The sequence below is a fragment of the Gymnoscopelus braueri genome (genome assembly GCF_963280865.1).
Source record: "Gymnoscopelus braueri genome assembly, chromosome: 22".
NCBI lineage: Eukaryota > Metazoa > Chordata > Actinopteri > Myctophiformes > Myctophidae > Gymnoscopelus > Gymnoscopelus braueri.
The window spans coordinates 10,052,639-10,076,407 of record NC_137624.1 but is presented as its reverse complement, the minus strand read 5'-3'; the positions used below and the strand labels follow the sequence as shown (position 1 = coordinate 10,076,407).

The 23,769-nt window shown below is 40.4% G+C and overlaps 2 protein-coding genes across 2 annotated transcripts in view; one reads left to right on the top strand and one right to left on the bottom strand.

Moving 5' to 3' along the window:
• The window catches only part of zbtb7c (zinc finger and BTB domain containing 7C), a 400,030-nt gene that overhangs the window by 136,490 nt on the left and 239,771 nt on the right, over window positions 1–23,769 (bottom strand). The gene's annotated exons all lie outside the window — the stretch shown is intronic.
• LOC308077905 (mitotic-spindle organizing protein 2-like) lies at window positions 8,195–13,866 on the top strand. The gene is made up of 5 exons (XM_080418892.1): window positions 8,195–8,247; window positions 9,361–9,536; window positions 10,417–10,577; window positions 11,393–11,521; window positions 13,629–13,866. The coding sequence occupies exons 2-5, from the start codon at window positions 9,370–9,372 to the stop codon at window positions 13,781–13,783; spliced, it is 612 nt and encodes a 203-aa protein (XP_080275018.1). The 5' UTR covers window positions 8,195–8,247; window positions 9,361–9,369; the 3' UTR covers window positions 13,784–13,866.

Below are 23,769 nucleotides of genomic sequence, written 5' to 3'. Positions count from 1 at the left end.
CAACATCACATTAAGGTCATTTACAGCAGAATAATTACTACAGTGAATGATTGCTAATAAATCTACTTTGTGATTGATTGCACACCCGTTCCTGTATGGTCTGATGAGAGAAAAGTGTTGCTCCTGGTAAGTCAGACTGGGATTATCTTTCTCGTTGCTGCTGTGTTGAGGCGCATAAAGTCAGAAACATTTACATAACTGCATCTCTTAACTTTTTTGTCTTAATGCTTATAGCAACACAACATGTCGCAGTAGAAAAACAATTATAGTTTTCTTTATAGTGATTGTGTAGGGCAGGCTATACATCATCATAATCATTATTCTTTTCTTTTTAAATCAGAAAACTTCAGTTAGAAGGCGTTTCAGAATTGCCTCAGGTCTAAATTGGTTAAACCATCGTCTGTCTAAACCAAGTAAAAAAAGGTAAAACCAAGGGTTTCCAAACATTTCTGGCTGTGACTCCCCAAAATAATCATATTTTTTACTGGGGACCCCCCACCTTGACAAGCACTAGGAATTGTAGGCATTACATTTACTTGGTTCCTCTTTCTTACATAATATTTTACAATTTGGTATTAAAAGGGTCTTAAAAGTCCCTAAATTGTCACTTTAGAAATGTGCAGATACCCTGTACACACTTATACTGCATGTTGGTTTGTTTACTGTTGAGTGAGAAAACAATGTTGCACATTAAGCTAATCATCTAGGAGTAGCACCCCCCCCCCCCAAAATAATTTCTACAAACAAGAGGTTTGTAGAAAGAAATGAGCTGTAATAGGCCTGCTGTTCCATTCCAAGACCAAGCGTTTTAGGCCCAGAGGACAGAGAGAATTGCTGTAGTGTTCATAACATACTGCAACTCCTACTAATCTTTAGGATCATTTTACACTGGTTGACAGCCCCCCCGTCTCCTCTGCGACCCAGTCAGTTAAATCTACGGTATTAAAAGCGATGGGCGGCTGCCCACTCCTCACCTGGTCAGCGGTGCTGTAGGCTACAGCTTCTCCTGGGTGGAGGTCAGCTCAGAGCAGACAAACTGCTCCTCAGTGAGATGTTTCTTTTTGTCTCCTCCAGGGCCTTGTTGGTCTCCTCTAGCCTGTAGTGTGAACAGAAAACCAGGACATTTACTCAATTTAGTTTACAATGCAAGTCCTGCAAATCCTGCAGTCCCTCCCAACACCGGTGGAAAAAGTAGTCAAAATGTACTAGAGTTAAAAGTACAAAAATATTCATATCAAAATGTACCAAAAGTAGAAAGTACTCATTATGCAGAATGTCCTATTTCACAAAGTTTTCAAATGTATAAAAATCTTTTGAAAATAGCAGCTCATTGTGAGCTTGTAGATCGGCTATTTTCAAATGGTCGAAATGTATATAGGGCTGAAGTGGGTAATGTATGTTTTGTAATAATAATCAAAATCTACAAAGTAACTAAAGTTTTCAAATAACTGTAGTGTAGTGTAGAGTAAAAAGTACAATATTTGTCTCTGAGGTGTAGTGGAGTAGAAGTAGAAGTACGGAAAATTGGAAATACTCCAGTAAAGTAAAAATACTTAAAAATTGTACTTAAGTACAGTAAATGTACTTAAGTTACAGTACATTACACCACTGCCCACCACCCCTCTGGTTTAATTATTTTATCTACTTCCTTTTGGACTGTAAGGTGGTGCAGAAACTAAACCATGACAATTCAAGCAAAGACTCTGCCTTAGTGGTTCCCTAAGCCAGTGGTTCTCCAATTGTGGTCCGGGGACCCCCAGGGTCAATTTGGAGGTCCTTGAAATAAAAAATATGTGCTTTTCCTCTAAGCTTATAAAGAATTATGACCAGCACTCATAATACTTCATAAACCTTGTTGTAAGTTGTTATGCATAATTATAAATATTTATAATGTGTGTTATGAAGCCTTAAGAATGCATTATAGACCCAGCCTTTAGTAAAGTGTTGCCTCAGTTTCCTTCACAGCAGAGCTCTGTTCTGAACACATCATAAACAATACTAAAGGAATATTGGCATAATGAGTCATACAACAGTTAATATAATATAGTTCTTACATGTCAGGCCATCTCTGATGGTTTCTTTTGAGTCCAGGAGATTTCATTTCATGCCCAAACCTTCCCAGGAGGGGCGTCTACCTTGCACAGGTGTTGTCGTGGCTGGCATCTCCTGCCTGGAATGCTTTGGTTTCTGTAACATGTTTGTTTTAACTATGGATTGTCCTTAGTCTGACCCCTTACCCTTTGAGCTGCCTGGCATGGTGGCACCTGCCAGGAGCTTAGCTCTCTGGGTCACTGGGATAACGCAAGCTCCTCCACCAACGACAAGGTGACAATCCTAGGAGGAGATCCCAATTTAGTCATCACCAATTCCCAATTGTCCCCAAGTGTCCTTAAGTCCCTGTTGCTGGCATCACAACCACCTCCACAGCTGGAGAGAGGTATAAACTACTGTGTGCATCCTCCCATACACACTTGCCAGTAGCTGTGCAGCAAAAAGGACGGTCACTTGATCCATCGGCAGATTAAGTTCCCACCCGTAAACACGGCCAATTGTGTTTGATGGAGCGCCTGGCCAAGATGGAGGCACCGCCGTTACTGCTGGGTGTTGAACCCAGCTTTCTGCTGCGGTGGTGGGAGAGTGCGTTTACCTCTACCACACCCAGGCGCCCCATAGATAGACAGACAAACAGACAACAGACAAAACAGACAGACTCTAAACGCTCAGGTGCAAGACGCTACCTAAAGCCTGACCCGCAAGACGCCAGGGCTTGAGACCATCAGATAGACAGACAAATGTTTTTTTTTGTTTTTGGGGGGGGGGGGGGGGGGGGGAGAGAGTGCATTTCCTGAACAACAAGCATTTCTAATACGACTATTACTACTTGATGTTAAAAGTCAAAACCCTAGAAAGTTAGAAAGTTTAGAAAAGCTCAGGTGCAAGACGCTACCTACTGTAAAGCCAGACCCCGCAAGACGCCAGGGCTAGTCAAAACCCTAGAAAGTTGTTAGTCAACAGAAAAGCTCAGGTGCAAGACGCTACCTACTGTAAAGCCAGACCCCGCAAGACGCCAGGGCTAGTCAAAACCCTAGAAAGTTGTTAGTCAACAGAAAAGCTCAGGTGCAAGACGCTACCTACTGTAAAGCCAGACCCCGCAAGACGCCAGGGCTAGAGACCATCACATAGACAGACAAATGTTTTTTTTTTTTTTTTTTTGGGGGGGTGGGGGGGGGTGCATTTCCTGAACAACACGCATTTCTAATACGACCATTAATACCCGATATTAAAAGTCAAAACCCTATCAATTCGTCAGCCAACAGAATAAAAAGTCAACAACCACCCCTTAATTTAACCTCAACTTAACATTAAACGACCTATCAATATCACAAACATACAATCGGAGCAACAGTGTGCCCCAGAGGCAAGGACACACCCTGGCATCAGCCAACCTGATCCTATCACGATGCACTGACATCAGACGCAGGGTTAGAGGATGCGTCTGATGTCAGTGCCTCCGTAAACAAAAGTTGCACAGGGCAGATATGACAACACATAAAATAAAACATTAATAGTGGAAATAGCTGATGTACAAGCTCAAAACGCGTCGCGATGCGTTTTGAGCTTGTAGATCAGCTATTTCCACTATTTGTCATTTTTTTTAAAACATATGAACATTTTTAACATGGAAATGATTATTACGTTTATGCAAAAAACAACTGATTATCTCAAATAATTGTGATTAGACGATTATGTAATAATTGTGACAGGCATACTCACCTACTCACACAAACTGCACCTTTCCTTCAAGTGGTGTCCCCGTCACATCTACACATACCGTTTCCACCAGCATCTAGTCCAGTCCCGGAGCGGTGATGTCCACTGAGGCTACTGTTCTCTACCAGCATCTACTCCAGTCCCGGCTCCTCCTGCCCCTCCTCTCCTTCAGGTGGTGCCAGCAGCCCCTTTCAAGGGTTCCAGGTGCCCCATGCGCCTCCACTTCTAAGTGGTTTTCCCTCCGGCTTTGAATGGGTGTTTCAACAATCCCACGTCTGTCTGCGTTACAGTCTTAGACGTGGCTTGCTTCGAGGGGGGCTTCTGACGATGGTCTCATCGACATCAGCCTCCCTCTTCCGCCGGGTAGAAGGAGAAGGCGCCCCGTCTTCGCTGAAGACGATACGCCTCCGTGCCTTATCTCCGGGGAAGCTACAGAACACGGACAGCATCATCTGTCCGTCTGTCCTGTAGACGGACACCCTGAACTGGCGATGGAGCACCCGTCCCCCCTTCTCCCATGTCGTCTCCACACAGGAGATGACTCTGGGCAGCTGCTGACCAGAGACCTCCACGAGGTCGTACTGGTTGCGGGCGTGCCTCCACCCATTGAAGGGTGATGTTAGGGTGGTGGGGTGGGGCGGAGTTACCAGAGACCCGGAGAAGACCTGGTAGAGAACAGTATCCTCAGTGGACATCACCGCCGGTGTCTTCACGGGGGGTGGGGATGGAGCGGGCCATCCCCAGGCTTTGCTGAAGCCACTGAATGTGTAGGTGTCACGAGGCACCGCTGTGAAGTACCTCCCGAAGTCCTTTGGAGGTCTGAGCAGCTCCTTGCGGTCCAGTGTGAGAGAGGAAAGGTCCCTCGTCTGGTCGATGCGGGTGTACAGCTCTGGGATGCACTCTGTGATGACCTCCATGTCGTCATCGGACAGGGGGCGGTCCCTAAGGTTGTCCACGTCCACGATCAACCTGTTCGCCCATCTGGAACGCTCTGCAATGGAAAACACAACATTAGTTTACTATTGTTATTCTTAACTAAAGATTCCTTAAATTCCAAATCAAATTGCATTAAAAAAAAAATTTGGATCTAGTGAGGTGAACGAGCTAAACATCAAACAGCAGAAATTGATTACAGTAATGAATTATTGGTCAAATAAGAGCTATAACTTACTTGCACATCCAGAGGAAGGCGACTTGTTGATCAACTGGATGCTATACAGCTCCATCTTGCTCTGTGGAGAGAGAGAGGAGGGAGAGAGAGAAATAGAGAGCGGGAGCGAGCAAGCGAGAGAGAGAGGCTGAGTGCTGAGAGAGAGAGAGAGAGAGAGAGAGAGCTGAGACAGCTGTGAAAAGGGAGAGAGAAACAGAAAGATATGTCAGTTTATTATGTTAGTGGTGGAAAGTAACTTTACACAGATACTGACTGACTTTAGCCTAATTAAGTACACATTTGAGGTTGGCTACTATAGTAATATGGAAGTAAAAATGGAAATACCATACATAGACTATTCCCATTTTTCAATATTGTATACATCTCATTACAAAACATTAGTTACAAGTTACAGTGTAGATTTAGATCATTACAAAACATACATTATTTCAAAAATACAAATCTACAAGCTTGCAATGAGACACATTGTGAGCTTGTAGATCTGCTATTTTTGACATATTGGAGCCAAATCCCCAACAATTGTGAAATGCCATTCATAATGAGTAGGCCTACTGTTACTTTGGTATGCTACTTCAAGTAATTTACTTGCAACAGAATACTTCTACATTGTGAGATACTACTTTTACTTGAGTAAATAAAATCATCGAGTAGGCTTGCTTCAGAACATTCGAAATACTCCAGTAAAGTAAAAAATACCTCAAAACTGTACTTAAGTACAGTACTTGAGTAAGAGTACTTTACACCACTGTACACAGGACCCCAATGGAAACAAGCCATTGGCTTTCTTGGGTTTATATAGCATCCTTATGAACAGTTAATAAAGTATATTCAATCAATCAATCCCATGCAGGCTTCTTACATGGACCACACAGTATGACGGTTATCGTTTGCCAAAGTAGAACAGATCTACAAGCTAACAACGGCCCTAGCTCTGATCCATTCCATAGCGTTAGAAGGAGTTCTCCTTAACCTTCTAACGCAGTGGTTCTCAACCAGTGGTCCAGGGACCTTGAAGGGATTCCAGGTGGTCCCCAGCTAAATGATAGATAGTTAGGAACCAAATGGACCCTTATGGGTCTGCAACTCTGAGAGTGTACAAATGGAACCAAATGGACCCTAACGGGTCCATTTGGTTCCATTTGTACACTCTCAGGGTTAAATTAACATTGATTTTACTAAACAAATTGGGGTCCCAGAGATAGAAATGTTATTAAATGGGGGTCCGTAGCCCTAATGCATGTCAAACTGGGGGTCCTTGAAATTAAAATGCTTGAAAATCACTGCTAGAGCCGTAACAATCTTCTTATGAGGGTACCGTACTTGGCATATATTTTGAAATGGGGGGTCCGCGGGCTACTAAGTGTCAATTTGGGGGTCCTTGACATGAAAAAGGTTGAAACCCACTGTTCTAACGCTATGGACCAGAGCTACAACGGGCCCGCCACAAATCCATTCAGGTTGTTAGCTTGACGTCTTTTGAACGACAGCGCCAATCCCTTTGATTTACAATGTAAACAAGCTACAATGAGACGTTTTGAATGCTCATTTCAACAGTACAACCAATTACAATGACATTTACACCTTAAACGAACCCAAGAGCGTTTAGAAAAACAACAACACAACATACATAAGAGACAGACGTTACACAGCTAGAAACAAGCTAGCAGCTATTTTGACAACGATCATAACGACGACAGCAACGGCCATTAACGGTAAACGGTAAACTTCGGTTACCGGTAACAGACGTTATTTAGTTTAGTTAGTTAACGTGACGGCAACGGCTGTTAAAAAAGCAGATCTACAAGCTCACAAGGCGTCGTGATAACGCCATGCATTACCATGACAGCAACGGCCGTTGAGATAGCTACGTGTTGTGAGCTTGCAGATCTGCTATTTCAACAGCAGCTCACGCTACAATCAAACATAATCAATAAAATAGCATTAAAATGACAGTTCCCCCCCTAACCCCCCCGCCCGAGCATTATGAAACTACATCAAACTCACCAGTTGTAGGAAAAAGCTGGTTGAAAAGCAACAAAAGTAGATAAAACAATCCGTAGATGTTCTTCTGGTTGGTGGTCACTGGTTCCGTCCGTTAGTGTTAAAGCAACTGTTAAGCTCTGGTTAAATGCGACTGGTTCTTTCAAAGTCTCAGACACATCTGACGTAGAACGTTGTGCTTCACGCGTTAGTACCGGCATTCCACCTATGGGCGTTCCACGTGAGCTCTCACTTCTCGCTGATTGGTCAGCTGTCAATAACAACTCTCATTTCAAACTTTCAACGCTATTATTTTTGTTTTGATTTCGAATAAGAAAAGAAAAGACTCTTTCTGGTCATTATGTGACACATATACGTTTAGAGGAGAAAATGTAAAAAAATAAAATAATAATAATAGCTGATCTACGAGCATTGTGAGCTTGTAGATCTGCTGTTTTCAAAAGATTTATATAAATGTTTGAAAACTTGTGAAATGGGACATTCTGCATGAGTACTTTCTACTTTTGGTACTTAAAGTACATTTTGATGCCAATACTTTTGTACTTTTACTCAAGTAAATGTTTTATTTCGGACTTTTACTTGTAACTGAGTACTACGTTGCAGTATTGATACTTTTACTTAAGTAATGCATTTGAGTACTTTTTCCACCACTGTCAGTGGAAAGTAACTAAGCACATTTACTTAAGTACTGTACCATTTTTGAGGTATTTGTACTTTACATGATTATTTCCAATTTCCAATACTTTTACTTCTACTCCACTACATTTCAGAGGAAAATATTGTACTTTTACTGCACTACAATTATTTGAAAACTTTAGGAACTAGTTACTTTGCAGATATAAATTATTATTTATAAAACATACATTAACCCCTTTAGCCCTATTTTATACATAGGCTATTTTCAAACATTTTAGTACTTTTACTTTTGGCACTTAAAGTATATTTTGATGCCAATACTTTTGTACTTTTACTCAAGTGAAGTACATTTTGAATTCCGGACTTTTACTTGTAACAGAGTATTTCTACATTACAGTATTGATACTTTTACTTAAGTAAAACATTTGAGTACTTTTTCCACCACTGATCCATGATAAAAATAATAATAATATTTAATACGGTAATCCAAAGGGGGCGTGTCCCTCCGTTGATGACGCGTTTCTGATGGGGTCGCACAATGATGACGTATTTTATGTGGGACCGTGTTGATGTCAGGCTCATAGACATATAAAGGTTTCTATATCTATGGTCAGGCTGGTTTGTTTTTGAATAATCTGTCAATCGGAACGTATTTATCTGTCGAGACCGTATGTCATCATTCATCATTATTAACAGCTGTTAAAGTGTATGTTCGAGCTAGAGTGTAGTCTTTAGTGAGAAAGGAACCAATGCAAGTTAACCAGTGGTGCAAAGTAACTATAAGTACATTTACTAGTACTGTACTTAAGTACAATTTTGAGGTATTTGTACTTTACTTGAGTATTTCCAATCTCCAATACTTTTACTTCTACTCCACTACATCTCAGAGGCAAATATTGTACTTTTACTCCACTACAATTATTTGAAAACTTTAGTTACTAGTTACTTTTATTATTACATTATAAAACATACATGAACCACTTTAGCCCTATTTTATAGGCTATTTGAAAATAGCCGATCTACAAGCTCACAACGCGTGGCATCGCGACGCGTTGTGAGCTTGTAGATCTGCTATTTTCAAACATTTAGTACTTTTACTTTTGGTACTTTAAGTACATTTTGATACCAATAATTTCGTACTTTTACTCAAGTAAATTTTGAATTCCGGACTTTTACTTGTAACAGAGTACTTCTACATTGCAGTATTGATACTTTTACTTAAGTAAAACATTTGAGTACTTTTTCCACCACTGGTGTTTATGCTCAGTGGTGGAAAAAGTACTCAATGTTTTTACTTCAGTAAAAGTATCAATACTGCAATGTAAAAATACTCTGTTAAGTAAAAGTCTGGAATTAAATTACAAAAGTATTGGTATCAAAAATGTATATCCCGTTTCACAAGTGTTCAAATGTATAAAATGTCTACATATCTTTTGAAAATAGCAGATCTACAAGCTCACAATGAGCTTGTAGATCGGCTATTTTCAAATGGCAGAAATGTACTGTATATAGGGCTGAATGTGCTTAATGTATGTTTTGTAATAATAATCAAAATCTACAAAGTAACTGGTAACTGCAGTTTTCAAATAATTGTAGTGGAGTAAAAGTACAATATTTGCCTCTTGAGATGTAGTGGAGAAGTAAAAGTACTGAAAAATCGAAATACTCCAATATTGTCAAAAGTACCTCAAAATTGTACTTAATTACAGTGCTTGAGTACACGTACATGCAGTTACTTTCCACCACTGGTTATGATTCATTGTAATTGCATATTTCTCTAGGTGTCAGTGATGTCTCAACAGTCTGGGCAGTCTGCGCCCAGCGCCCCTGATGTGCTGGTGACCAGTAATGTCCAGAAATATGCCATGAAAAAGAAGAAGATTCTCAACGCTGAGGAGAGCGAGCTGTTCGAGCTCACCCAGGCTGCTGGGATCACCATAGATCAAGAGATCTTCAAGTAGGTTCATATAATAGAAAACCCAGTGGTTCTCCAATTGTTTAGTTTCAAGGACCCCCATTGATTGATTGAATACTTTATTGATGATTTTTTTTAAGTTACAGGCAGCACAACCAGTTAACCAGGCAGTACAATGAGCCAACCACACTGTTAACATGAACTGCTCACATGAAATCTGGAACCTCGGGTTTGCTCTGACGGAAAGTTTGAAATACATTTTTCTTTAGGGTGTAGAATTGGCCTCTACGGGTATAGTACTTTTTCTATAGTTGTTCATATCATAGCAGCACTTGACCTAGCCTCGATGACCATGCAGACTTATGCAAAGGTAAAACATTATTTTAGATAGCATGTTATTTAGACACATGGTAGGTGCATTATTTACCTGGTATCCTATAGTTTCTATAGTTTCAATGTACAGATCATTTTTTATAGTATAATATATTGTTTAGAGTTTAGACTGATGCTTGGTTCTTGGTTCACCTGTGATCCTAGTTTACTGAGGCACTACACTGTCTCTCTGCAGTTGATGTATGAGTTTACCTTGCTTATTGTAAGTTGTTCTGGATAAAGAGTGTCTGCTAAATGCCTAAATTGTGTTGCAATAATAATGTGTGGTTGTCACTAAATCCCAAAGCACACCTGGACTTGTCATGGCACACCACTGCTTTACCATACATACAGATTGGTTTTATGCATGAAAAGAAGTTCCGGAACACAGCTTTATCTTTGAGAGTGTACACATGTAACCAAATGGACCCGCAAGAGTCGGTCCATATGATTACATTTCTACGCTCGCAGTCACAAATGGACAAATGGAACACTGAGGGTTTAGCTGTGCAGGCTAAATGGAAACATGGCTGCTATTTTGTCCATCTAGGATCATTGTGGATCTGTTGAAGATGAACGTGGCGCCTCAGGCAGTGTTCCAGACGTTGAAGTCCATGTGTGCGGGGCAGAGGATAGCTGATGCTACGTTGGGAGACTCGTCGACCACCTCCCACACCACCAGTCTGACCACAGCACCTGCAGAACACAGAGGTCAGTTACCACAAACACAACACACGCTGTGTTTCCACAAGAATTCAACCAGAAACAGATTTGATGTAGCTGGGAGCAGGGCCTTGCCACACTTTAAAAGTCATCAGTAAAATCTTAAAATCAACCCTGAACCTAACCTAGCTGTAGAATTTGACACCAGTTAAAGACGGGAGATGACCTTTTTGCTGAGCCCAGAGTATAAGGAGTTGCAGTAATTCAACCGGAAACAGATTTGAACCAGAAACACATAATTATGAAGGTGTCATGTGTGTTTCTAGTTCAAAGAGTATGAAGCTGAGCCAATGGAAGCTAAGGGAAACTCAGCCGGGAACAGGAAATGTTCATTTCACTTTCTGGAAAATAGAACTACAGCCATGTACAGAGCCTATTACAGACTCTCTTTAGCATTTGAAGATAGTGGAAGAGTTCAGACTGAGAGAGACTAGGTACCCTTGTTACTGAACGAACACTCTCTATAGAAATGACTTCTATCGTAATATAGAGCTTTGACTCTAACAAAAACATATACTTACACACCCCCTTTAACCACCCTACGTATATACTTTGTTGACTGGTGTCTGATAGTATTTCCCTCTAGCTTGTGGATCTGCTATTTTCTCTGAATGCTCGCCTCCTCTCATTGGGACACTGAGGAGAGAGAGAATATAAAACGTTTGCTTTCTTTTTTTTAATAGTGTACCAGCAGCAGCAGCACATCTCCACTCACTCACTACATGTGCTGTCATTTTCCTTTCTTGTGGTTTTAATTTTGGTGTATATTCACAAAAAAGCCTCTTGTTTCTTGTTTCTTGAAGAAGATGATAGTGTGGTCTCTGGCAAGAGCCCTAAGCCTCCTGCACCTCCCCCTTCATCCTCTGGTACCCGGCCCACCAGGGTCAACACTAAGATTGTGGTCTACGGCCAGCAAGACGCTCACTGTCAAGGTCCCCGTTGCTGCGCTGTGTTGTTTAACTCCATTCGTATGCTTGGCCTGCCTTTCTCCTCGGGTGCAAGTCGTGTTTTGTACACATACAGTACAGTGCCTGTTGCATCAAATTAGGGGTGTATCTGAATGACACGTGTTTACCGTGGAAACGAGGACATGGGAGTTTGAATGTGTGTGTTATGCATGTATTATGCATGTGTGCAAGAGGGGTTTAACGACTATTGATTTTTACTAGTTGCCAAGTTTTTCATAATAGTTTGATAGTTTGACTTGTTGACTTCTAAGTCTTTTAACTGTTCAGTGACAAAACACAAGAGAGAGAAGTTCTTGGTCAGGTAACAATGACAGTTGTATTTTGGAAGGCAGGAAGTTGAAGCATTTTACTGTGGCATGTCACACTGACTGTGTAGGACCACGCAAAGAAACAAAAAGAAAATAAAAAGTAATTTTAGTCATTCTAACAAAAGCTTATCAAAATACGTTTGAGTCATTTACTGTACTGTATGTACAATGGTAACTGTAATCCAATACTTGAGATGATCGTGTTACCTTGTACATTATATAAAAAGAATAAACTTAAAGGATCATGATACCCCCCGACCCCCATTTCACAACCATTGCACAAAAAAATGAAAAATTGTCTTATATTGTTGTTCCCTATCAACAAGCAACAACTGTATATCTGTTAACATCTAGAAAGAGCAGTCCATCCATGACTAGTTGACTACTGCCAACAGTGTCGACTAGTAGTTATTATAATAGTCGACTAGTTTGACTACTGTACTGCCGACAGTGTTGACTAGTTTTTGGTGAAACCCTTAGTGTGCATCTGTGTGGATGAGTGCAACTGAACCTGTTCAAGGGTGTTGTAAAAGTGTATCATTGCCATCATCTCATTCAGGTAGATGTATTCACCTTGTGTTTGTCAATTGTTGTTTTAAAGGGGATAGAAAGTGAATTACAAATATGATAAACTAATCTTTATATATCTTCATATAATTCATCTAGTTGTCTGTAACTTGGGGCGGCATATGGTTTTCATAGTTGTAGATATAGTTATTTTGGTGATGGTGCCAAATTGACACGTTGCAACCAATGGATTGCAACTTGCTTGATTCATTAGTCTCCACATACAAGGCTTGCATGACAAAGATGTGCAAAGTCACAAAGATTAAACCCGATTATTGATTAAAACAGTCCACGGTCATCCATATAAGCTACTGAATTCAGAAGACATGTATGCCGACCACAAAACTCTATTGAGATGTATAACGGGTAGGATAATATTTTTGTTTGTTGAATTAATAACTAATGGACGATTCTATAGAGGTTGTTCAATTCATGTCTTTATTCACACACACTTGTAAATACATTTTCAGTTTAGCATGTATGTATCAATGTGAGTGAATTACTCACGCCGTAGAGCTGAGCCCTGAGTCTCTTCTCAAATGAGGTGGATCTCTAATAGCGTCGCTCTGGAAAAGGGGTGGAAATTGGCACGTCTACCTGGGTGTCATGATTCCATCTGTCGATAGGCGCTGGAACAGATAAAATACCTGAAACTACTGCAGAGCCATTTGTCCTGGCAATGAAGGCAGATTTTGTAGCCTTTCCCACTCAAGACAAAATCCAGGGTGTGTTTTGTCCAGTGGGAAATGTGTTTATAGGGCCCTATCTTACATACACCTGGCTCAAAGTGGGCGACCAGCACTGCACAAGTGTCATTACTGGTTTCCGACTGACGCAGCACAGTTGTCATTTTCACGCCCAGCGCCTACGATGTGTTTAATAGTAAATGTAGAATCAACACAGATCACACAAATCACTTAGGTTAACATAGAATTGTGTGACTTCAGTGTTTATTTGATTACTTTTAAAAAAGCACTTTTGTGCTCCTTTACAACTAATGTGGATGTTGATATGTGTACTTTTGAATGCAGTCCATGCAATAAGCAATATTGAAAGAACATAATCATGACCCGCTGTATCTCATCTTTCCGATGCATGTTTTCTCAGTTTTTGTTAGAAGTTATTTGAACGCTGTGATGTAGGTCATACAGACACAATCTTGTTTCTCATGGTTTGTGTTTGTTTTGTGCTCACAGTGCGCAGTAAAGCAGGAGCTGGTCACAGTGACAAGAACATGAACAGAGAGGGCTCCTCCAGCCAGAAAGTGCAGCGCCAGCCCAGTGCCACCAGGGGGCAGAAGACAAAGAGCCCTGGCAGCAGTAGCTCATCCTCCCAGATAACTTCAACATAATGTAGTTAGCGCAGAGGTTCTCAAACGTTTAATCATGTCAAGGACCCCCAGTTCGGTAAGCCATTAGGCCACAGACCCCCATTACTCTGTGAGTGTAGAAATGGAACCAAATTGGTAGCCTGGTAAACCCCTCCCTCCGGAAATCTCATTTGTATTTGATTTCAGTAGTGAGTCTGGCCTACAGGCTTGTCTGGGCGTTTCTCCGGAGTTCATAACATGAACTCTCCTATCAGCATCCTCGCTCATTGTTCTGTGATTGACAGCGAAGGTTGGCCAAGCAGGTGGCGAGTTCGAGTGAAACCGAATGGAACCGAGTGCAGCCGACCAAAATGGAACGGCAGCCATGTTTTTATGTCCGCTGTTTTTGGTTTTGGTTTTAAAACTTGAAATCACTCTCAAACGTCTTTTTTGAGGCACGGAATTTACTTTTAAGATATCGTTCGGATAGAATTTAGTTGTTTAACTTCATATATGTGGTCAATTAATCATGACAGAGCCTATTTAAAACAATTATAATCAGAGAACCGGCAGGGGTGGGCAGTGACACGCACGTATCCGAATAAAGCAACCTACTTTCGGTATGGCCCTGTCAAAAGTCCCCTTGCGTCACTTTGGCTAGTGGTGGGGAAAACTAACTGCTGATGTGAGGCTACCAAATTGGGTCCATTTGTTCACTCACTGAGTTACAGACATGTAAAGGTCACCCAGGGGCCCTTCAAGGACCCCTGGGTGTCCCCGGACCCCACTTTGAGAACCACTGAGTTTGCATCCTTAGATTCCTTACTCATCTCCAACTGTTGTCTGCCACACTATCTGGCTCTGAATTATTTACATTTGTTCCATAAAAATATTGGAAACAAGTCTTAAAATTCAAGCAGGGTTTAAAAGAGACAAATATGATTGAGTAGGAGAATACTGTGGATGCTTAATAAGTGTGGTACCCATGATGATGCTTACTTTGCATTATCTGGTTTTGTCTTGTGTCGCTCTGTTAAATTATTTTGAACGTTTCAGTTTAGGGAGATATAACTGTTCTGTTTAACGAAACAAAAAAAGAAAGAAAGAAAAACGTTTGCACTCAGTACTTCTATTTTCTTATAAGTGATCAGTTACATCTAAGCATTCAACTGTCGTTTTTGTTTAAATTCCACAATTTTGTATTACATTTTTTTTCTCCATAATCTGCAGTGCAATTATTTTCTTTTATGATCAAATAGAGCATTGTGTCGTAGGCTAGCAGTTATTTTACCTTATAGTAGCTAGTCAGTCAAACATTAATTACCATCCAATAACCTTTGGACAACAATTTGATTTTTTGGGGAATTTCAATTCAACAGTTGACCATAACAGTAAAAGGCTAATCAAACAGGCTTTTGGCTCTAAAGGTAGTCTATAATGCAAAACAAGTCTTTTTAAAGTCACTGTGAAGAGTAGCTCCACTGATTGAGTTTACTCTGAAAGACCTCATGCATGATTCTATTCTGTGATTTTGAGAAGCTGTGATTGAGATGAGCTTTGGTTTGCAGCCATGGAAACCTTGGATTTTAGAGGAATTTTATTCCACTCCACAATAATTGTTATGTTTGTAGCGATTACTCATGCTGTGTTGCCTGAAATGCCTGTAGGGAAAGGTTTTAATTTCACATGCCTTCACAGAGAACAGCACAAAGACCGTAGCCAATAATTAAGATATATTAAATTGATTGGCTGCTATAAGAAACTATACAATATGCCAGATGAAGATGGCCAGGCTAGACTTTCTTTAAGTCTTCTCTTTAATGTTTTATTTGTCTTATTTTCTTATTGCTACCTTACTACTTCTCTATCTATTTCCTCTTACCTTAGTGTTTCATGCATAGTAGTGATGCTATGACACCTGCATTTCCCTAGGAATCAATAAAAGTCTGTTTGTTCATTAAACTACCTACAGTACCCTATTCTATACAAAACTGAAACGTAGTAGTCTGTAGTTAGTTTGTCTATTCTGCAGTTATTTTGTATGTGTGAACTAAGTAAATGTTTCTTTTTTTTTTTAAATAACTTTTTATTTACTTTTTCCTTTTTTATACAGAAGTTGTAATCAGAATGTTATTCAATTAAACAAATTGAAATAAAAATAAATTAAAAGACATACAATACAAACAAAAACACAAAAAACTAAACACAAAATAATAACAAATAAAGGAGGGCAAGCGGCATATTACAGTGGCAATGCTATGGACACACATACAGTTAAATATTCATACATACAGATAAACAAACACATAAGAGCACATCAGAAGTTAAATTGTAAAAGTACAACCGGGGCTTTCCAATCTATGGAATCACTTCCCTTATAAATCAAGGTAGATAGATCCTTGGGTAAATAATCTATCAGTGGCTGCCATATATCCATGAAGTTATTTTCTTTCCCTTTTATTTTGGCACTGAGTCTTTCCATTGGGAGTACCCTATATATTTCTCTATACCACTGAGTTACTGATGGAGGTTTTTCGTGAATCCAGTTGAATAAAATGCATTTTCGGGCCACACAGAGGAGCTTATCTAGAAGCTTAGCTCTTCTAGGATCTAGAACCCCAAATTTAGATGGCAGCCCTAATAAAAATTGCCCAGGATCTTTACAGATCTTAGACTGAAAAATTGAACTCAATTCTTTTACTACACAAGACCAGAATTTGGAAATATTGGAACACTCCCAGAAACAGTGTATATAAGTACCAACCTCAGTTTTGCATTTGATACATAAAGGGGACCTATCAGGGTCAATTTTGTTTAGGATTTGGGGTGTCCTTTGCTGTCTATGTAGTATCCTATACTGCATGTCTTTGAATCTGTTGCTTATAAAGGTAGTTTGAGAAGATTTAATGCAGTCGTCCCAACAATTCTTGTCGTACTCAGTTTGTAAATCCTTTTCCCATCTTCCCACCACAATATCTATATTTTGTGTGTTGAAGCACTGAAAATTATCATAGAAGTAAGAAATCAAACCTTTCTTCCTAGTAAAATGCATAATAGAGTCCTCTAAAGGCCCAAGAAGAGGCTTGTCTCGAGGAAACTTGGTGTCATTATTGATAAAGTGGCGAACCTGTAAGTAAGCAAAGAAGTCATTCCGAGGTACTCCGAATGAGTTCTTAATCATATCGAATGACATAAGAACATCACTGGCATCAAACAGGTCTCCTATAACTCTAATACCTTTATTATACCAAGACCGGAAAACGGCACTCCTAACTCCAGGGTCAAACTGTCTATTGCCTGTGAGTGGTGTCAAGTATGAGGACATGTTCTTCCTTCCCATAAAGGTTATCATGTTTTTCCAAATATTTATCGAATTTGAGAGTATTGGACTATCAGAAGATTTAAAGTGTAATTTTTTGTATATTTGTGAGTTCTGCTAGTAGTACATAGGGAGAGCACTCCCATGTCTCAAGGGGTTCTGGTCCACCAGTAAGATAGTCATGTACCCACTCATGTATGGTACGGCAGTGGCAGGCCCAGTTATAAAATAACATGTTTGGGAATGCCAATCCCCCCCTGTCCTTGGGCAGTTGCAATATCCTCATACTTAGTCTAGATCTTTTACCATGCCATATAAATTTAGAGAAGTCCCTTTCTATTTCTCGAATTACTTTCTTGGTAATATATAGAGGCAACATTTTTTTGCACTAAGGTCTTGGATTGAACTCCACCCACCTGCAGTGGTTGGAGGTGGTCTCTCTACTCTCCCACTGTTGGGTTAGGACACACGTACTGGTTGACAGGTAGTACTGCCTGAAGCTCACAGGGATTCTTGAAAGAACTGTAGAAGTTTGTTCTCCCACACTGGAGACTCGGGTTCAAATCCCAGGTAGGACATGAACCTTACGCCTTACGGTTTCGAAAAAAACTTGTAATTTTCACTTTGAATGGATGATTTGTTGTCATTTGTTCATGCTCGGTCTGAGATGTCTGGAAAATGTGCATCATGCAGTGCGACCCATTAGAGCAGTTATGAATACATTATGTATTCATGTGTGTTTTTGAACAATGTTTTACTGTGAGTTGTTACGTGTTTTCTTGTGGCAACAGTTTAACCCCAGCATCCCTAGTATTCTGGGTGGGGGGGGACGTTCACCAAAAATAGCCGATCTACAAGATCACAACATGTCACGTTGTGAGATGATAAACTGACTATTTTGGCGAAGAGTGAAAAAATCATACCAAGTACAGTTACAACTCAGGTCCATTTTACAAGTTAAGTAAGGGGTTTATGAATGATGAATCCAGACTAGAGCAACTACACAGGCTTCAACAAATGGTGATTGTATTGTTCCCATGTGCAAAAACTCATTTGGACAGTCTGCCTTCTCACTAAAGGGGGTAAAACTTTGGAACTCTTTTCCTACGGATCTAAAACTAGAGAGAGATGGTAATGTGTTTAAAAGGGCTCAAATTATGGTTGAAACAACTGCTCAAATGAATAGTTTGACTGGTTATTGGAATGATTATATCTACTTTTGTTTCACAGGTTAATGTATTGGGTCTGATTGATTAATGGTTAATTATTACTATTATGATTGGGTTTTAGATTAGTGTTTCTACTTAAAAAAGCCTCCTGTGGACAGGTGTTAAATTATCACTCGTGCTATAACCAGGCATGCAGACAGCCCCGAGGTGAAAAAGGTGACATGTTGTTTTCTTTCGGGTCAGGTGTCACACAATTGCCCTATTTGGGTTCAAAAAGGTGACTGTAGCTGAAAAGTGACACTTTTGCATGTCTGTATTGTATTATAACACTGGTTGTGATGTCCATGTCAAATCAAATAAAGACATATCGTAACATAATGATTGCTATGGGAATACAGAGCTATTTAACACTTATTTAACCAAGAAAACATCACACTGCTTTGAACTTTAAAATGTAATTTGGTACAACCTGTTATACAATCATGACATTCCATTTCCTGGTTCAACTCCAGACTGAATGTACCTGGATTGTAACTTGGGTCCAAGTGCCTGCCTTGTGTTCAACATAGAAAAGGTTAGCCTCACTCGGGTGGCCCACAGGGCTCAAGCCCACTCCTGGTGGTCTGTGTTGTATACAGATTGGACTGAATACTTGATTGAATACTTTATTAACACAATTATTAACAGTACAGTTAGTAGTGAAAGGTTATGATAAAAGTATAACTAAAAGCCCCAGGGGCTTGTTTACATTGTACTCAATTAATCAGAAATACATACTTTAAAGTGCATGAACAAACACGGTTTAACATAAGTTTCATGCTGTTATATATTTATAGAAACGGTCAAACGTTTGTGTGCTACCAATAGTGTAGGCTAGGCTAATATACAGCAATGTTGTTGTTGGGCAGATCAGATGTCTCCCGTCTGAATTGAATAGAGACAATGATAGGTCTTTATTCCTGAGGTGGGAAAACAGGATTTCTGGGAAGTTTTAAGTGGTGCAATATCTAGTAGGTTGCTTTATTTAAAAAATGAACAACATATTGCACCCATCTTATGGAATAACCTGATTAGATGGTTACTTAAGTATTCAACTCCATTCAGTGTCTTGGAATCAATGCAATTTGCCCAACACCATTAGGCGTAATGTGTGCAACACCGCCACCTCCTGTCCATAATAATTTACTACCTGACTATTGTACACGAATTTCCAACATTAACACTATCCTAAAAGGTCAAGGGCCGGTGTCTCGACCCCGAAGGTTTAACAGTTTGCAAAAAAGGCACAGTTATACAATAACACAAAAAGCCCTGAGGATTTGTTTCCATTGTGGTCCTATGTATTCAATTAATCAAGACATACAATGTCTGAGTTGTATATGGATTGGAATGATGCTTCTTTAAAAGTGCATGAGAAGATATTAAAACACGGTTTGAATTGCTTCAATATTACAATGACTTATTTAGGCATTTAGCAGACGCGGTCATTCAGAGCAACTTACAATAGACAAGGTAAACAGTAACACATACAAATGCAGAGACAGTAAGTGCCTCAGTAAACTAGGATCACAGGTAAACCAAGATCCTAGCATCAGTCTAAACAATATAGTAACACAAATAATAATCTGTACAATGAAACTATGTGATACCAGGTAAATAATGAACCTAGCATCTGTTTAAATAACCTGCTATCTAAATTACAGTCTTAACATTGTCAAGAAAAACAAGCCTAAGTAACAAAAACATGAGAACGAATAACCAAGATATATCTGCAAGGTAGCCATGTCTTGGTCAGTGGCTAGCGTCAAGGGAGGCAAAAGGTGGCAGGAAGAGGTACAGGGAGAGTAAAGCACTAGGGGGTGCTAGGGGGGAGGTGGAGACTCTACCTCACTCCCACCTTTGGAGTGAGTCTGCAGTTCTGACTGCAATGGTGAGTTTGTTCCACAGTTTGGGAGCCAGAGGGAGAAGAGTCTGGGATGTGTGGAGCGTTGTCCCGGGGGTTTTAAGAAAGGTTCAGACAGCTTTCCTGCGTTAGCTGATCTGAGTGAACAAGAGGGGTTGTAGGTTTGGATCAGGCTTTGAAGGTATAGTGGTGCCATGCCTTTGGTTGCCTTGTAGGCAAACAGCAACTGGGAGCCATTGGAGGGAGCGGAAAATGTGCGAGACGTGAACATTTTGGCTGGTTGAAGACCGGGGCGTGCTGCGGCATTCTGGATCATTTGGAGGGGCTTAAGTGAAGCATGTCGGGAGGCCAGTAAGGAGGGAGTTACAGTAGTCAAGTTTTGAGATGACGCCTGGATAAGGAGCTCTGGCTGACTATTCTGGTGCTCCACCTGGAGGTTAAAAAATAAATATGAAAATAGATTACTGGATTGTCTTACTGCAACCTAAATAAAATCAGATAGAATGCACTCTGATGTTCAATCCAAAGAAACAAAAATATGAAGAAATCCATCTGAAAACAAAGAATTGAGTATCACCTCTTTCTCCCTGTCCAGCTTAGCGTAGAGTCCTGACACATCACTGGTACTGACATGGGCTGTATTCAGCAGCTGGAGAGGACAAACACACAACATCACATTAAGGTCATTTACAGCAGAATAATTACTACAGTGAATGATTGCTAATAAATCTACTTTGTGATTGATTGCACACCCGTTCCTGTATGGTCTGATGAGAGAAAAGTGTTGCTCCTGGTAAGTCAGACTGGGATTATCTTTCTCGTTGCTGCTGTGTTGAGGCGCATAAAGTCAGAAACATTTACATAACTGCATCTCTTAACTTTTTTGTCTTAATGCTTATAGCAACACAACATGTCGCAGTAGAAAAACAATTATAGTTTTCTTTATAGTGATTGTGTAGGGCAGGCTATACATCATCATAATCATTATTCTTTTCTTTTTAAATCAGAAAACTTCAGTTAGAAGGCGTTTCAGAATTGCCTCAGGTCTAAATTGGTTAAACCATCGTCTGTCTAAACCAAGTAAAAAAAGGTAAAACCAAGGGTTTCCAAACATTTCTGGCTGTGACTCCCCAAAATAATCATATTTTTTACTGGGGACCCCCCACCTTGACAAGCACTAGGAATTGTAGGCATTACATTTACTTGGTTCCTCTTTCTTACATAATATTTTACAATTTGGTATTAAAAGGGTCTTAAAAGTCCCTAAATTGTCACTTTAGAAATGTGCAGATACCCTGTACACACTTATACTGCATGTTGGTTTGTTTACTGTTGAGTGAGAAAACAATGTTGCACATTAAGCTAATCATCTAGGAGTAGCACCCCCCCCCCCCAAAATAATTTCTACAAACAAGAGGTTTGTAGAAAGAAATGAGCTGTAATAGGCCTGCTGTTCCATTCCAAGACCAAGCGTTTTAGGCCCAGAGGACAGAGAGAATTGCTGTAGTGTTCATAACATACTGCAACTCCTACTAATCTTTAGGATCATTTTACACTGGTTGACAGCCCCCCCGTCTCCTCTGCGACCCAGTCAGTTAAATCTACGGTATTAAAAGCGATGGGCGGCTGCCCACTCCTCACCTGGTCAGCGGTGCTGTAGGCTACAGCTTCTCCTGGGTGGAGGTCAGCTCAGAGCAGACAAACTGCTCCTCAGTGAGATGTTTCTTTTTGTCTCCTCCAGGGCCTTGTTGGTCTCCTCTAGCCTGTAGTGTGAACAGAAAACCAGGACATTTACTCAATTTAGTTTACAATGCAAGTCCTGCAAATCCTGCAGTCCCTCCCAACACCGGTGGAAAAAGTAGTCAAAATGTACTAGAGTTAAAAGTACAAAAATATTCATATCAAAATGTACCAAAAGTAGAAAGTACTCATTATGCAGAATGTCCTATTTCACAAAGTTTTCAAATGTATAAAAATCTTTTGAAAATAGCAGCTCATTGTGAGCTTGTAGATCGGCTATTTTCAAATGGTCGAAATGTATATAGGGCTGAAGTGGGTAATGTATGTTTTGTAATAATAATCAAAATCTACAAAGTAACTAAAGTTTTCAAATAACTGTAGTGTAGTGTAGAGTAAAAAGTACAATATTTGTCTCTGAGGTGTAGTGGAGTAGAAGTAGAAGTACGGAAAATTGGAAATACTCCAGTAAAGTAAAAATACTTAAAAATTGTACTTAAGTACAGTAAATGTACTTAAGTTACAGTACATTACACCACTGCCCACCACCCCTCTGGTTTAATTATTTTATCTACTTCCTTTTGGACTGTAAGGTGGTGCAGAAACTAAACCATGACAATTCAAGCAAAGACTCTGCCTTAGTGGTTCCCTAAGCCAGTGGTTCTCCAATTGTGGTCCGGGGACCCCCAGGGTCAATTTGGAGGTCCTTGAAATAAAAAATATGTGCTTTTCCTCTAAGCTTATAAAGAATTATGACCAGCACTCATAATACTTCATAAACCTTGTTGTAAGTTGTTATGCATAATTATAAATATTTATAATGTGTGTTATGAAGCCTTAAGAATGCATTATAGACCCAGCCTTTAGTAAAGTGTTGCCTCAGTTTCCTTCACAGCAGAGCTCTGTTCTGAACACATCATAAACAATACTAAAGGAATATTGGCATAATGAGTCATACAACAGTTAATATAATATAGTTCTTACATGTCAGGCCATCTCTGATGGTTTCTTTTGAGTCCAGGAGATTTCATTTCATGCCCAAACCTTCCCAGGAGGGGCGTCTACCTTGCACAGGTGTTGTCGTGGCTGGCATCTCCTGCCTGGAATGCTTTGGTTTCTGTAACATGTTTGTTTTAACTATGGATTGTCCTTAGTCTGACCCCTTACCCTTTGAGCTGCCTGGCATGGTGGCACCTGCCAGGAGCTTAGCTCTCTGGGTCACTGGGATAACGCAAGCTCCTCCACCAACGACAAGGTGACAATCCTAGGAGGAGATCCCAATTTAGTCATCACCAATTCCCAATTGTCCCCAAGTGTCCTTAAGTCCCTGTTGCTGGCATCACAACCACCTCCACAGCTGGAGAGAGGTATAAACTACTGTGTGCATCCTCCCATACACACTTGCCAGTAGCTGTGCAGCAAAAAGGACGGTCACTTGATCCATCGGCAGATTAAGTTCCCACCCGTAAACACGGCCAATTGTGTTTGATGGAGCGCCTGGCCAAGATGGAGGCACCGCCGTTACTGCTGGGTGTTGAACCCAGCTTTCTGCTGCGGTGGTGGGAGAGTGCGTTTACCTCTACCACACCCAGGCGCCCCATAGATAGACAGACAAACAGACAACAGACAAAACAGACAGACTCTAAACGCTCAGGTGCAAGACGCTACCTAAAGCCTGACCCGCAAGACGCCAGGGCTTGAGACCATCAGATAGACAGACAAATGTTTTTTTTTGTTTTTGGGGGGGGGGGGGGGGGGGGGAGAGAGTGCATTTCCTGAACAACAAGCATTTCTAATACGACTATTACTACTTGATGTTAAAAGTCAAAACCCTAGAAAGTTAGAAAGTTTAGAAAAGCTCAGGTGCAAGACGCTACCTACTGTAAAGCCAGACCCCGCA

Excerpts from the sequence above, each read along its gene's own strand:
- LOC308077905 (XM_080418892.1), top strand. The coding sequence starts at position 9,370 with ATGTCTCAACAGTCTGGGCAGTCTGCGCCCAGCGCCCCTGATGTGCTG. Across the intron at positions 10,578-11,392 it reads AGCACCTGCAGAACACAGAG|AAGATGATAGTGTGGTCTCT; the intron begins GTCAGTTACCAC and ends TGTTTCTTGAAG. Across the intron at positions 11,522-13,628 it reads GCAAGACGCTCACTGTCAAG|TGCGCAGTAAAGCAGGAGCT; the intron begins GTCCCCGTTGCT and ends TTGTGCTCACAG.